The sequence below is a fragment of the Nelumbo nucifera genome, chromosome 5 (assembly GCF_055504915.1).
Source record: "Nelumbo nucifera cultivar China Antique chromosome 5, China Antique-T2T, whole genome shotgun sequence".
In the NCBI taxonomy this organism is placed as follows: domain Eukaryota; kingdom Viridiplantae; phylum Streptophyta; class Magnoliopsida; order Proteales; family Nelumbonaceae; genus Nelumbo; species Nelumbo nucifera.
The window spans coordinates 34468221-34484166 of NC_142653.1; the positions used below are offsets into that span (position 1 = coordinate 34468221).

At 36.6% G+C, this 15946-nt stretch overlaps 1 protein-coding gene across 4 annotated transcripts in view; it reads left to right on the forward strand.

Annotated features, from left to right (window-relative positions):
• Nucleotides 1-14407, forward strand: part of LOC104600147 (serine/threonine-protein kinase STY46-like) — a 67819-nt gene extending 53412 nt beyond the window's left edge. For 3 of the 4 annotated variants that reach the window (XM_088887702.1, XM_088887701.1, XM_088887704.1), the window contains 6 exons: nucleotides 6769-6944; nucleotides 10933-11028; nucleotides 11505-11585; nucleotides 11699-11749; nucleotides 13871-14011; nucleotides 14077-14407. In XM_088887702.1, coding sequence (XP_088743828.1) covers nucleotides 6769-6944; nucleotides 10933-11028; nucleotides 11505-11585; nucleotides 11699-11749; nucleotides 13871-14011; nucleotides 14077-14100 — 569 coding nt within the window. In that variant the 3' untranslated portion in view covers nucleotides 14101-14407. Of the gene's footprint in view, nucleotides 1-6768; nucleotides 6945-10932; nucleotides 11029-11504; nucleotides 11586-11698; nucleotides 11750-13870; nucleotides 14012-14076 lie in introns of those variants that run through there. The other variant, XM_088887703.1, reaches the window with a different exon arrangement.
• Nucleotides 14408-15946: the final 1539 nt, after the last annotated feature.

Genomic DNA, 15946 nt, shown 5'->3' on the forward strand with positions numbered 1-15946 from the left:
ATTGAGTTGCACAACTATGTCATCACAAGGCAATTTTCCTAAACCCATTTTGCATAGGTGTCTTCCTTGGCCAGCTTCTTAATGTCACCAGTCACATAACCTAATTGTCCTCTTCCCCCAATAGCCATCATGGCCGATTGAGCCCGCTCCAAGTAATTTGAACCATCAAATCTAATTGTAGTAACCTGAAAGGAGTTGTTATCAGTCATACTACCAGCCCCTTCAACACCATATCCAGCAGATTTTTGTTCATTTCCCAAAACCTCCATGCTGGACACAACAAAGAGAAGAAAAGAAACTCAATTGGCTCCCTTTTGAATAAAAAAATTCCTCCCAAGACTGAGAATAGAGTCAACAGTTCAGTAGATTAACTGTTTTCAAGAAAAAACCCTAAAAAAGCCCTAGAGAAAGTTTTAAAAGAGTAGCCACTCCTTATAGAGGTTCCAAGAACCCTACCTCCTTCTGTAAAGCTTCAAGAAAGTTGAAAAACTACCTAGAAATTTCTGAGCGCCACCTTCAATCTAAGATTTAAACCCTAAATCTCAACCGAACTTAATATCTCTGATTCTTCCTGACTGTTGGGCAATCTCCATGTACAGAATAGTCTTGGGCAAGCTTCAATATCCACCAATCTCCAAGAATCAGGCCATGGGAAGAACTAGAACTCCAGTCCTAAGAAAATCTCATGCAGCCAGTTGGGAATAGCTTACTTAAGGTTTAAAAGCAGACCTAAACCTGCTTTGATACCAACTTGGAGTTACTACTGTTAGCAGAACAGATTTAGAATGAAAAATAATCCAAGAAAAGAAGAAGAAGAGAAAAAAGGAAGAAGAAGAGAAAGAATATAAGTAAAAAGGGGGTTGTGTTTTATGTTACTGCCTCCCTAAACAATATCATTTATATGTGCTAACATAACATGAAGCAAAAAGATTAAAATGCCCTGCCGCATAATAACTCAATGAGCGGAACCACAAGTAGAAGTATCAAGTCTGGTCCACTGTATCACTACATAGGTTTATTCCTTTTTATAGTCATTCTTCTGAGGGGGAGCATTCTCTTGAATGATTTACTTCACCCCATCCCTTTCTAGCTCCTGTTGAACCTTGTGTCGAGTCCTCTACAGTTTCCTTTTATTCTTCTCCTCCTAGTTATTCCATTCCTATTCCTCTCCTCCTACTAGTCCTGTTTTTATCACTCATCATATTATTCAGAGGTGGTGCCAATGTCAAAGGCTGAGGCATACATAGGTTGTTCCTACATGGGCCACACCTCCAGTGGAGCCTCCGGTGCTTCTAGTCACCAAAAAGAGGACAGGTCTGACATCACCATCTCCAGTACCTTCCTTCCTAGACCTTGGCCTACCCATTACTATGAGGAAAGGTAAGAGGAAATGCACAACTCTTTACATTTCCAAACAACTTTCTCACAGATTATTGTCATCTTCCTACTATTCTTTCCTAGCCTCTATTTTCTCTCAACCCATTTCCAAGTTTGTAACTAAAGGCTTGGTCTAACCAGAGTAAGGGAATGACTTGTTGCCAAGGGATATACCCAGGTGTATGGGATATATTATATGGAGACCTTCTCTCCAGTAGCTAAAAGGACTTATGTGAGGGTTCTGTTGTCTTTGGTAGTAAGTTGTGATTAGCCACTTTATCAATTTGATGTTAAGAATGCATTCTTGAATGGTGATCTAACTGAAGAAGTATATTGTAACTTCCCCTTGGTATGTATGGTAAGGAGATGTAGAGTAATGTATGCAAACTAAAGAAGCCACTTTATGGCTTAAAGCAATCTCCAAGTGCTTGGTTTAAGAGGAAAGATAGTTGGGTCACCTTCATTATTGCTTATGTTGATGATATTATTGTTACTGGTAGTTACACATAGGAAGTTAATGATCTCAAGAGGTTCCTTAATTCTAAGTTTGAAATTAAAGACTTAAAGGAGTTTGATATTTTTCTTTGGTATTGAAGTTGCTAGATTCAAAGAAGGAATCTCCATCTCCTAGTAGAAGTGTGTGCTGGACCTCACTACGATTGGGAAGCTTGGTGCCAAACCTACCTTCACTCCTATTGATATGAATCATAAGCTCTCAGTTGATGATGGAAAGCTCTTGATTGACAGGGGAGTGTTTCAGAGATTGTTGGGGAAACTTCTATACCTCTTAGGAATGGCAATAGGGCAGGACACCTCCCCATCCTTGCCTTGTAGCCAAAGTACCCTACCCCATCCCCAGTGGCGGGGCAAGGCACCCACTCCCCATCGGGAACGGGGTATCCCCAAATTTTTCCCTTCTGATGCAGCCACCTAAAAATACATCTAATTTTGAGGTATTTCAGAAATAAGATTATGGGAATTTGGGGTATTTTAGGAATTGGATTATGGCAATTTGGGGGTATTATAAAAATGGAACTATGGGATCTTAGGGTTTTAAGAATTTGGGCGAAACTTAGAGGTATTTTAGAAATTAATATTAAACCTAGGTATATTTTACTAGTTTACCATTGGGTTCGGGGAATTATATGCAAACCTCGTCCCCGCCCCATCCCCGTTTAAGATTAGGGAAAATCTGTTGTATGACACATCTAAACATTTCATATGCTATTAGTATGATTAGCCAGCTTATGGATGCTCCCAAAGATACACATATGACCATTATAGAAAGGGTGCTATGTTATCTTAAAGGAACTTCTGCGAAGGGCATGCTCTTTGACAAGCATGATCATATGAAGTTAGAGGCCTATATAGATACTAATTGGGCAGGTTATATAAATGACAGGAGATCCACGTCCAATTATTGTGCTATGATAGATAGTAATGTTGTTTCTTGGAGGAATAGCAGTCAGTTGTAGCTAGATCTTCAGCTGAGGTAGAGTATAGGGTTATGGCCCATGGGGTTTCAGAGTTGTTGTGGCTTAGATCTCTCATAAATGAGATGGATATTGCTTATGATAAACCCCTGATATTGTATTATCATAATCAGGCTGCCATTAACATTAACCTAATTCAGCATGGCAGAACTAAGTACATTGAGGTAGACAAACACTTCATATGAGAGAGAGTGGTTTCAAGGGAAGTGTGTCTTCCTTTCATTGCTTCAGAAGAACAGTTAGCAGATATTTTGACGAAGGGAGTTCCTAAGGCGAAGCTACAGCACTATGTAAGCAAGTTGGGCAGATTTGACATCTATGCTCAGCTTGAGGGTGGTGTAGAGAGATTAGGCCGAACAAGCCTTAGTTTTTATTTATTTATTAGTAGCTTTATTTCTACTGTAGTGGGTCTTCTTTATGGGTCTCAATCCTTATTCTTTTTTATTTTCTTTGAGTCAGCTGCCCAACTAGAGGCACTCATGTAACTTTACATCTTTTATTGTTCAGCACATATTTAATCCAATCGAGGGATAAAGAGAAAGATTCGATTAGCTCTCTTCCTCTTTCCTTTTCTTCCATTCTCTCTTCTTCTAATCTTTATCAGAACTTCTCTTTCATTTTTCATTCTTCTTTATTCTATTTTACAGATTTATTGCTGGTATGATTTGCAAGACCTGCTGTCTCAAGGCACAAAGGTGGGTTATGGTTTAGAAGAAAAGGTTATTTGGATGATTGGTGTGTTGACTGGTCATTAGGTGTGCTAAAGTTCAGCTATGATGTATTACTTAATATTTTTTTTGTAATAATTAATAAGCTTTCTGATTTTTTTGGGAACTATTAATGGTTCGTTAGCACTGGTTCAGTTCTAGATCTGGAATAAGGAAGACAGAATAGAATAGAAGAGGAAGGAAAGAGGAAGAGGATAGAGAGAACAGCTGGAGAAAATCAACCTCTCTCAGCCGACTACCTTCATATTTATATGTTATGTGTCTTGGTGTACAAAGACTATTATGTCCCTGATTAAGTATGGGACACATAACTTAAACAAAGATAAAAAGGACAATCTGATTTTAATAACATAGAAAAAAAGACCAAACTACCCTTATGACTGCTGACTCTAACACTCCCCCTCAAGATGGTGAGTATATGTCATATAATCCCACCTTGTTTCATATGTAATCCACTCTCCCCGACTCAACCCTTTTGTGAACAAATTTTCCCACTATTTCCTGAATTCACGTGTTGTACTTATCACTCCACTTAGCACCTTTTCTCTTACAAAGTGGCATACTTGACAAGCTGCCTAAATACTTGAGGAATAAGGGACTATCACTCCTCAAGTTGAAGCACATTACCATACAGAGCCAGCTTTCTGCAAATGTAGTCCATCTGTCTTTTACGAAGACCTTTAGTAAACAAATTTTCCAATTGATTTTCTAATTTCACGTAGGGTGTTACAATGTCTCCACTTAGAACCTTCTTTCGTACAAAATGACAATCTATCCCAATATGCTTTGTTCTTTCATGGAAGACAGGATTGAGGAGGTTATGTGAACAGCAGCTTGATTATCACAGAGCAATCTAATGGGGGTACTAACAGAAATGCCAATCTCTTGGAGAAAGCGTTTCAGCCATAGTAACTCACAAGTGGTTTTAGCTATTGCTTGATACTCTACTTCAACACTACTTCTTGCAACCACACTTTGTTTCTTACCTTTGCAAGAGACAAGGTTACTCTGTTAATGTGTGGGAGAAAAAGATCAATTCCAGTTAGGTTAAAATATAATAACAAGAATTTATCTCCTTTTCCAACAAAATAATGGTATATCGTTCAAACTTTTAACATCAGAAATGAAAAAGTTGGGCTTGGACAGTTGCATTAGAGTAAATGAAAGACCAGATGTTGCAGTAGAAGTGCACAAAATAAAAAATAAAAAAAAGCTCCTTTGTGAGATCATGTTGGGATGTCCTTGAATTTGTTTATAATACTTTATAGAGTTTACTTTCTTATACAATTTAATCTTCTATATATAGGGTATTACCTCTATATCTCGTGTACATCTTCATCCTCTCTAAAACTTTTTGTTCCCTATGAAAAACATCATAATGGAAATAAAAGTAAGGAGGAATGGAAGTAATCTATATATATAATAGAAAGAGGAAAAAGGGGTCCTCTCACCACAGAGCTCACATGTACCTCCTCCTCTCATTTCTCATACATGTGCACATTTATTTTTAAATTAAATCATTAAAAATTATAACTAGTCAAAATTAAAACCCTCATGGGTCTTCATTGTCTCTCATAAAATCCATATTTATTCTTTTTAACAATATCATTCTTAAACTCTCTCTCTCGAGTTCAAATCAGCCCACCACAAGATTGCCCCCCACAACGTATCACAGTACATCCTTGCTGTGTACTAGGAGCATCTCCCAATGATGACATTATCATTTCTGGGTTTATTTTTAAATTAAATCATTAAAAATTATAACTAGTCAAAATTAAAACCCTCATGGGTCTTCATTGTCTCTCATAAAATCCATATTTATTCTTTTTAACAATATCATTCTTAAACTCTCTCTCTCGAGTTCAAATCAGCCCACCACAAGATTGCCCCCCACAACGTATCACAGTACATCCTTGCTGTGTACTAGGAACATCTCCCAATGATGACATTATCATTTCTGGGATTATCATCGGGAGATGTTCCCAATACATGGTGGAGATATGCTGTGGGACGTTGTGGGGGGCAATTTTGTGGGGGGGCTGATTTGGTCTCCTCTCTCTCTCTCTCACCCACCTTAATAGTTAATGTTTGTAACATCTCCCCTCCCCATTAATTCCCTCGTTTCCTCTTAAATCTCTCTTAATCCCTTTTGGCTCTCTCTAATAAAGTAGGAGTGTAAATTAGATGGGTTGGGTTAGGTTAGGGGCCAATCCTAAATATGAATCCTAACTTGGACCCAAACATAATGTCAAAACCCAAATTTGCCCACCCAATACATGGGGTGAACTAATCCTTTTCTTTTATAAAAGTTAAATGAAATCATTGCTCCTTTCCATGGGTTATCAAGTTTTCCTCTCTCTTTTTATTAATTTAATGTAGATTCGTTTCATAGATTGGTTATTGATCCCATGCTAAGCACATTTTTTGGCTTTATAGGGCTACACAACAGGGTACCCATCTCCCAAAACCTTAAACCCAAACCTTGGTGGCAGTGGGATTTGATTTTGGGTCTCCACTACTACTAGTTAGAGAACCTACTAATTGAGCCACCATTAGTTGGTTCTCATACTACGTAGTTGACTTTTGTACTTCTCATGATATATAAGCTATATAAAAAGGAATAAGTTTGGAGTTCAATCACTCAAAAAAAGAAAAAAAAAATATTTTTTTCTACTATCTTATATGTAAAGAACTAGAAATATATAAAAACTTCGGTGAATCACTATTACTTCATTTTTTCCCTTAAAAATACACTTTAAAACAGAAGCCCGTGCATTGCACGGGTCACGGCTAGTTGATAAAGAGAAGAGAGAAGAGCCACATAACTGCTCTTACATGTCTGAAAAGAATCAAGATTCAATGTTTTGTATAGAAAGAGTAACTACTACAAATACAATTCACTGGACCATATATTTGTACTTAAATTTCTCTCTAAAACTTATAGAACCTTTTATGCTCCTTATCCTATAAAACTTAAGGGTTCTCTATTATAACATTCACATCTGCTCTTTTTGAGCAAACATGCTATGTGCATCATTCAATCATTCAATTTCTTTATGAATAAGATGCCATGTATTGTTAGAGTTAACACCAAGTATTTTATATATTCCAACCCAATAGCAGCCCTTTGGACCTGGTTTGACAATATGGTTTAATCTTTCTGCTTGCAGAGTTTATGCCAGGAGGGAGTCTATATGATTTTCTACACAAGCATCATAATGTCTTGGAACTCTCTCAATTGTTGAAGTTTGCCGTTGATGTCTGTAAAGGAATGGAGTATTTACACCATAAAAACATAATCCATAGGGACCTGAAGACAGCTAATCTGCTTATGGATACTAACAAGGTATGTTGCATTTAGGAATGCTAATAATGAGATTTAGTTAACTCAAACTCAACTCAGCATTAATCTCAACTATTTGGGTTGTCTACATGAATCTTATCCCGCCATTGTATTTTATCAGGAACCATGTTTTCTGTTTAATTGTAAGTCTTTAAATCTTTTCTTGCCACTTCAGCCCACATTTTATTTTCTTTGGCCTTCCTCTTGCTTTTTCAGACCCTTCTACTTGAACCAAGTGACTCCCCACTAGTGTAGTCATTTGTCATGTAACACACACAGCCAAACCATCTCAGTTGACTTTCCTCATCTTGTTACCTATTGGGGCTACTCCTAAGTTCTCTCTATTGCACTTGTTTCTATTTCTATTCTTTCTAGTCCAAGGTTTAAAATGACCGTTTTGGCAGAAGTATCAGCCATCAAAACATAGGAAACATGTTGGAAATGTCAGAAACATTGTATGGAAATGGTTTAAAAACTATAGGCATATGGAAACATTATGATATATATATATATATATATATAGGATGCTATTTTATGTAATGATAAAAGATGCATATGTAGATCCTTTTAAATTATCTTGTTCTAAATCATCAAAACTGCATGATAGAGTGAGTTCAAGCAAAATATAAACTCATAGAATTGCAAATGGTTCTAATAGATCAACCAAATAATTTATTATACAATAAAAACTAAGATTTAACTTCATGTTCGAGGTGACTCAATATGATATTCATGTTCATTAGGTGGACAATAATACCTGCTACTCCACATATCTAAAACATTATCACCAATATGTTACAATACCATGTTTTGTACTTAACATAACACCAGTAGCTTTCATTGGGGAAAATGTTGATTCTAGTAATGTATCGTGTTGGTATCCATGGGAATGGAAATATGTCATGAAAGTATTAGGAAATTTATGGACAGTTCAAACCATGTTCTAGTCTCACCACTCATCCATCTTAGTTTATCTTGTCTTATACTGTCAATCTGAAGCTTTGGTAAAGGAAGGGCTTTTTAGGTTGGAAACTGGCTAAAAAACCCTTCAGTCAAACCAATATGAACATGAATTCTGAATAATGTGATTTAGTGGCAACATGCTAAAAATATTACTTTACTTACCTTTTGTTGAATCACCTTTAATTTCTTTGAAGTTGACTTGCAACATGCTAAAAATATTACTTCACTCACCAATGATGAAATTGTTTATCAATTTATCCTACTTTACTGTTGCACTCCGGCCAAGGCGACATCTTATGTTGGATAATGGACCCATATGTCTTTCCTCACCACTACAACTCACTTCCTCTTTGGTTGTCTTTTAACGTCTCCAACTTGTTACTGGTTATTCTTCAGCACTATAGTATTTCATGTTACCCAATCAACTAAGTTGATGTTCCTCATTTTCAAAGAAGTTCCAGTGGATGCATTTATCCTTTTTTTTATGTCCTAGTCTTCTGATGGTCTTCCTAGGAGGAATTTGTACTATAACAATCTCAACTCTGTGAGGTGCTTATCTAACTATTGTGTTTCCATTCTTTGATGAAAGAATCCATGCTTATCACCAAATGAATCACTTTGGTGGTCAATCTCAATGACTGCCCTGAAAATTTAGTACTATATCATGGGCTTTCTCTCTTCATATGGAAGATATATCAGAATTCTCCTCTAATGCATGTTTTTTGCACAATGTTGTTTGTTTGTTTTGAAATACTTAGTTTTCAATTTTCAATGCAATGTGCACCATGTTGGAAGATGAATATTGTCCTTGATAGAGTGGAATAAAAAAAAGAAAAAGAAAAAACAGTTTTCATGTAGCAAATCCCATCTAGTAGGGAAGTAGGGAAAAAAGGCTTTTTTTAGTTGAGTTGAAGGAAGCTAATTGGTAATGATTATTGGTTGATATTCCCTTTTTTGTGTTTTAACTTCAGTACATATAAAAGGGTGGAGGTGCATTAGATGGAAGCACTTAGAATTCAGAAAATTTTCTCACTGCTCTAGTGCCCCTCTTGCAATATTCTCAGCTAAGCTGTTGTTCTGCCATGGGTTTCTTTTAACTTTGAGAATAACTTCATGCATTTTTGGACATATGGGATGCAAACCCTAGTTTGAGACTTGTTGCAGGCCACAAATTGCAGGGTTGAGGGATTTAGGTTATAAGTCAGAAAATATCAGGGTTTAAGCTAGCCAAAGTGACTTAGGTTTTGAGGAAATAAAAGAAATAAGGGTTACTTAGAACCAACTACCAAGAAACACGAAGTTCAGGGAAAGAATTAATTCTGACTGGATAGGATCGATAGAGATTTTATTGAAAAATACTGAAAAAAGTGGAGGTAAAAAGAAAGAAGAGAGTTCCAAAAACTTGAGGCATGTTTGTAATTTTGCCTTTAGACAGTAGTTGACCCTTCCAGTAGTAACCGTGAATACAAACAAGGCTATGCAAACCTCTCCCCAGGATACAAGTTTCAGAACATTAGTGATCAATTTCTGGATTTTGATTATGCACTGCCATAATTAACCAAGAACACCAACAAAAGCCCAGCTGAGAATATTGTAAGAGCACTAGGGGAGTAAGAGGATTATCTGAATTCTGACAGTGTTTCCATCTCATAGACCACCACTATCTTATGGGTAGCGAAGTGACTTCTCTTGCAAAGTAACAGCTCTTTCATTTTTTACCCTTTAGATTACTTTTTGTAAAGACACTGTCACTCCTAGGGACACATCATTTGTCTTGTGACTTGGTCAAGACATCTTTTCATATTTGCTGATGTCCCATTATTTTGCTAGTTGTCTAGCCAATCTTGAAATGCCATGAGTGTCTGTAGTCTGAAGAACCATCAAATCCAATATCTCTCTCAAGAAGTCTCCTAACAAGTTCAAGAAAATTGGCCATCATCCCCCAAGCAACTGAAATTTCTTTAATTTGAAAATCGAAGAGTTTACTTCACAAGCAATAAGTTTTGAACCTAAGACTTCTTACTAGATAAAAAGGACTTAACCATTGAGATTTCTAAGAATTGTTGAAGACATTTTAGAATCAGTAAACATAAAATATATTTATACTATTATAAATATATTATTTGAAATATCTCAACAGATTTAACAGGAAAGGATAAACCATTCAAAGAAAAAATGACCAGGTTGTGGGAAGTGAGAAGTTCAGATTCTACCATCTTGAGCTAGAGATATATGATGTTTTCTTAGTGTTGTCCTGCAAGAAAAGATAGAATGATAAACAAGATTCAAGAAGCTTAATCATGGACTGGCAAAAATTCAAAGACGTTTGCATACAGAGTGCTGGTAAGAGTAATAATCAGAATGCATTTTCTATAAAAATACCTGAGTAGCTGTTTTGGTTGTTCCACTGCCTATAGATCTTAAGAGTTAAGACATCACTCCTATCTATTGATAACAGTTCTTTAAGACTGAGAAACACATCTGTCAGCCAATCAAGTGTAAGTCTCCTAAGTTATATTTGGTTCAAGATATCTTGGATGGTTAATCATTTGAGTTTTTGACAGATAATAATACAAAATGATATGGGAAAAACTTTGCACCTAAACATTAATGTATGAATAAAACCATAAGGTACAATCCTAAACCAATCATATATTCCTATTTCAGTTGTCCTGTACTTTTATCCTTGTGGTAATGTAAAAAATAGAGAATACTAAATAATTTTTTTTTTATCAATGAGAATACTAAATAAATTTTGACCACATTGAAAGTTAAGAATTGGGTTTGGTGCCCTGAGTCACCGTGCCATGGCCTATTCATTTGATGAATATAGAATGGGCTTCTGTTGCTTGGTGGATTCTGGTATCAACTTGTAACTCTCTCTTAAAACAATGATGCTAACTAATTGACTTGTTGGCTCTTCTTAAACTTGTGTGTTGGAAGTTGATTTTCTCTAATTGAATACATGGAGTGTATTTCTGGTCTTTCTAATGCATATAAGAAATTATGTTGTTTTATTTTTCTCAAGGTTGTAAAGGTGGCAGATTTTGGTGTTGCTCGGTTCCAAAACCAAGAGGGTGTAATGACAGCAGAGACTGGGACTTACAGATGGATGGCTCCTGAGGTGATACTCCACATAATTTGCAACATCTCTATTGCTTGGGCTTGATGTACTATAGTGTTGGGCACTGAGTGATGGGTTTTTATATGATGGTTATGGCTATCAAACTTTCCATCAGCTTCCTATATACCTGGGTCTTTATGTGCTGGGTTTAGAGTGGTCAATGAGGTCTGAGGCTGTAGTCAAACTCATGACTACCTTTCACAATAATTAACATATTGGATAATTGCTAGATAAATGGGAAGAATGGAACCTTATACTGTTTCTTTAGTTTCCTTTTGTGTGCTCGTCCACATGTGAGTATGTCCTACAATGCTGTGCATAAGCTAAAATCTTCCTCCCCCTCCCCCTTTTGTAGCATGAACATCTAGGTCCCCCTTTTCTAGCAATTATTTTTTAAATCCTTGTATATTATATTTCAATTAATTGATATGATTTAAGGAGCCATTCTAATTAACACTCTTTTGATCTCGGACAAGGTTATAAACCATCAACCATATGATCAGAAAGCTGATGTGTTCAGCTTTGCAATAGTACTATGGGAGTTGACAACAGGCAAGGTACTTCTTGAAGTTGCAGCATATGCTATATGGTGATAAAGAAAATTTTAGAATGAAGAACGCTGCCATTTTGAAGACAATCCTATTAAATGCAAGTACTTTTCTCATTGCAGGTGCCTTATGATACCATGACCCCCTTACAAGCTGCCCTAGGAGTGAGACAGGTTTGCAATTTTATTTATTTGTGTTACATAATTTACATAGTATAATGCTGTTGCATTATGAAAAAACCTTTCCCCGAACCATACATCAGAATCTCAACTTCAAAATTCTGAAATAGATTACTCACACAAATGGATTGTTTCCATCTAACTTTTCTTGGGTAACATTTTATCTTATGAAACTTTCTGCTGATACAAGTTTTTGTGGATCAAAAGAGAGCCTCTGATTTCAATTTTTATTTAATCTTTACCAATGTTACTTTTCCATGAACATGGTGTTGTGGAGGTTGTGACCATTTATTGTATGTAACTTAATCTTTGAAGTTGTTAGAAAGCATCATGTTACGGGTCTCAAAATCATGGATTAAAATAAAAAGGAGAAAGAAAAGGAATAGTAAAATTTTGGTTTCAGTATCCAGCCTTATGGAGGCTTATTCTGGTATGACCATTAATCCTAGTTGGTTAATTTGTTGGATTTAGGCTGTCATGTGTTTTCTTGCACTAAATATGTTTATAAAGTGGATCATTTTGTTGATCCACATCCTTGCTTGAGAATACCATCCGCCACTTGCAGGACCTGGTGAAATCTCTATAATAGATAAATTTAATTTTTGTCATGGTCTTTATCCTTTCTATTTCTGAAAAATGTGGCCCTTATCCTTTCTACAACCATGTTCCTATGAAACAGAATTATGACATATGATACCCGTTTACCTGTATATGTCTAGCATACTGGTGTTGGACATGATACATATCTGATACTGCAACTAATATGCATGGAACTTCTATGGTATACCTTATAGCATTGGAAATTTAAAATATTTAAAATGGTATTTTCAAATAGTCATACTATAAAACTCTGTATGCAGTAGAAGTTCTATTAAATTTGGCAAGATACAAGCATTAAAAAATGACACCTAGCTTCAAAAACTACATGTAACAGAATAATATAAGCATAGTAAACTGGATGCTAGTAGAGCCATTTCCCTATGTCATATTTTCATATCCATACCCTTCTGTGGATTCTTGGTATCTATATCTATCTTCATCTTGGTATCTATATCTGGGCATCATGGATGAGAGCCAATGGCATATTTTTTATTAGCTATAAGAACCAAGTTAATTAATATTCCATGTGAAACACAATGCTCCTAACACAAAGGCTACTTTGTAGAACCCCCTATCAGGCCTTAAAATCAAAAGAAGATACAATCTCAAAGGGATTAGTAAAGTGCCAACTACACTGTCAACCTGAAAAAGTTAAACTTTCCTCTTAAGGTGTTGCTTTGGATCACTTATTTCTTCACAATGGCCACTTGATTTTCTTGAGGTTGTGCTTGAGAAATAAGTTACATGTTTACTTTGCCTGAAGCAGTTGCTCTAGACCAACTGAGAGGTGGCTCAATTGGTATGTTAGCTGGTTCGCTCCAGCATAGGCACGGATTCGATTCCCACAACCACCGATATTGAGGAAGGGGGGTTGGTGCATATCACCAAATACCAAACAAAAAAACCAGTTGCTCTAGGCTCTAGACACATGGACACTTGTATTTGTGTGTTGGAATCTGATTCAGGTATATCAGATCAGTAAATTTTAAAAAGGAAAAGGATTTGAGGTCTCAGCAGTATATTTTGATTTTTTTATTTATAGAATTAATGAACAATTCAAAAACAGAAACAAATTAAAAGCAGAAGCATAAAATGAATCCAGGAGCGTCAAGCAACATTATGCTAAATTTTGTCATAATCCATGGCATTGTATTAAATTGTCAAGTATTAGAAACTAATCATATATTTGAATTTTACAAAGATCAGAAGAGTCCCCTCTAGGTGTCATGTTGGTTTTGGTGTATCCACAAATCTCAAATGGATAAGGCCACCATTTTGAAGTGTCCATGTAAAACAGGCTTGCCTAAACTAACACCCCAATCTCAAGCGTTTTTGGTCAGCATACTCTTTTTAGGGGATTCTGTCCAAAACAAATCTATTCTTTTTTTTTTTTCTGGTAATTGACTTGCTAGGTCATGTACCTTATGATATTATAGAAAACTTTGCATCTGTCTTAAGTCTTCTTCTTCTAACATCCATATCCATCAATTCACTGGTCTCTTCTGTGTATGTCAGGGTCTTCGACCAGCTCTTCCCGAGAAGACACATCCAAAACTATTAGACTTGATGCAGAGGTGTTGGGAAGCAGTTCCCTCTAAGCGGCCTTCCTTCTCAGAAATAGCTGTTGAACTGGAAGAATTTGCCCAAGAGATTCAGGTAGATCACTTTTTCATCACTAATATTTCTTATAAACAGTATCTAAGTAACCCTGTTATTGACAGGAAAGTTCAAGCAGCAACCGATGAGCAAGTTGGTTTGTAACATTTCTAGCGGCATGTCCCCCTTGATTGAGGGAGATTCATTTCCCCATTTTGTTATCTTTTCTTTTCTTGCCATTTTCTTCAATAGGTTCAGTAAATTATAGAGGTTAAGGAATCGGAGGAGGGAAATATGTGAAAGGTATGTATCATGAATCGGATTGTATTAGCTGTTAGTCTTGACTTGGTGGGTACTTCATAGTTCATATACCCAGAGGTCCCCTGTAAATTGCCTTGTGTAACGTGATCCATTTTCTTTTCCACAGAAATGCAAATGTAGAACTTTGTCATTCAACACATTAGAAAACACGTCTACCATTTAGAGGGGCATTGTTTGATGGATTTGACGTTCATTGGGCTCATTGGGAAATTTCCAGTGCAGATGGAACCAATTGACTGTAATCTCAACCATTTCAAGCTGAAGTTAATCCTTCAGCATTTTACCTCAAATCAACATCTTAAAATTTTTACTTCCAAATTTCAAAGATATTATTGATATCTGGAAAGATGTTTATCTTTGTGATCAACCAAGCCACAATCTGTTTGCTACTCTAACCTCCTCACAACGAAAGCCTTTGTTCCATAAAAGGTAAACAGAAGACAGGCACGATTTGCAGTTCTCTAGGGAAGTCAAACGAGGAGACAACTCACATTAACACAATGATTTGTTCTATGTGCGATTTTCATTAGGGAGGGGAGGGAATGGCATTCCACCAAGAATGAGAATGGGGTTTCGATTCCGCCCAACCAAACAGTTGGAACCGAGATGGGCCATTCTAATTCCCATTCTAGACCTCTATTCCTACATATCAAATAGACCCTAAATTCATTATGCATGTATCCATTGCCTGACATGACTTGAGTGGAATATACACCAATAACCTAAAACTTGGGAATAAAAAGCTGATTCAACATGTATAGTTGGATGAGATACCTTAGAGTTAGCACAAAAAATGGTTTCACGTTGACCTCTTGCATTTTACAGAGAAATAAAACCTTTGTGTGTAAAGACATTACACATGGTCAAGGTGCATTGTTTCCATTGTCACTGCACTAGGAACTTGGTCAGTAGTCACCATGCTAGAACAATGACCTCTTTAAGTCGTTGATCTTTTATGACGGTTTTGTCTCTTTAACAGGCTTGTAAAGTGTAGTAACTATGCGGTTGCTCAGGAACGTGGTAGCTGGGAAAAAGGGCGAATATTTATTTGCTTCTGCAAAACTTTGGGCGTAGACGGTGGTGACACGCATTCATCATAAATAGGAGGTGATGGCAATGTTGGGTTTTTGTGTTTGTGAATTTTGGGGGGTGGAGGAGATTTGTAGAAGAAAACAGGTATCACCTGAAACTTGTGGTGTACTTGTGAGAGCTAGTAGAGGAGGAGGTGGTTGGTATATGTAGTCAAATGGGGGGTGGAGGTCCAAGCTGAGGTTGTATTGGTGGTGGATTTGGCCCTGGTGGAAAAGCAGGATAATTGTGATGTTTTAGAAAATGTGTATTCTTTGGTGGTGGGTAGGGATGGTGGTGTGGAGGAGGTTTCAGAAGTGAGCATTTTGGTGGCTTATGGATGGTATTGGGTGGCATAACACTTGACCGACAAGATCACCAATAAAACCATGCAGAGCATATAGCCCATGGACCGATTATAAGAGAATGGTGAAACAAGATCCATGTAACAGACCCCATATGATCGGGATAGTAAGATGATGATTGGGGGTGTCAAGGAACCAGTTTTGGGTTGAAAGTTGAAATCCATCCAAATCAAAATCAATTTGGACGGATTGGACAGACCAATAAGACATATTGAATTGGACCAGGCCAGACTTTATGGTC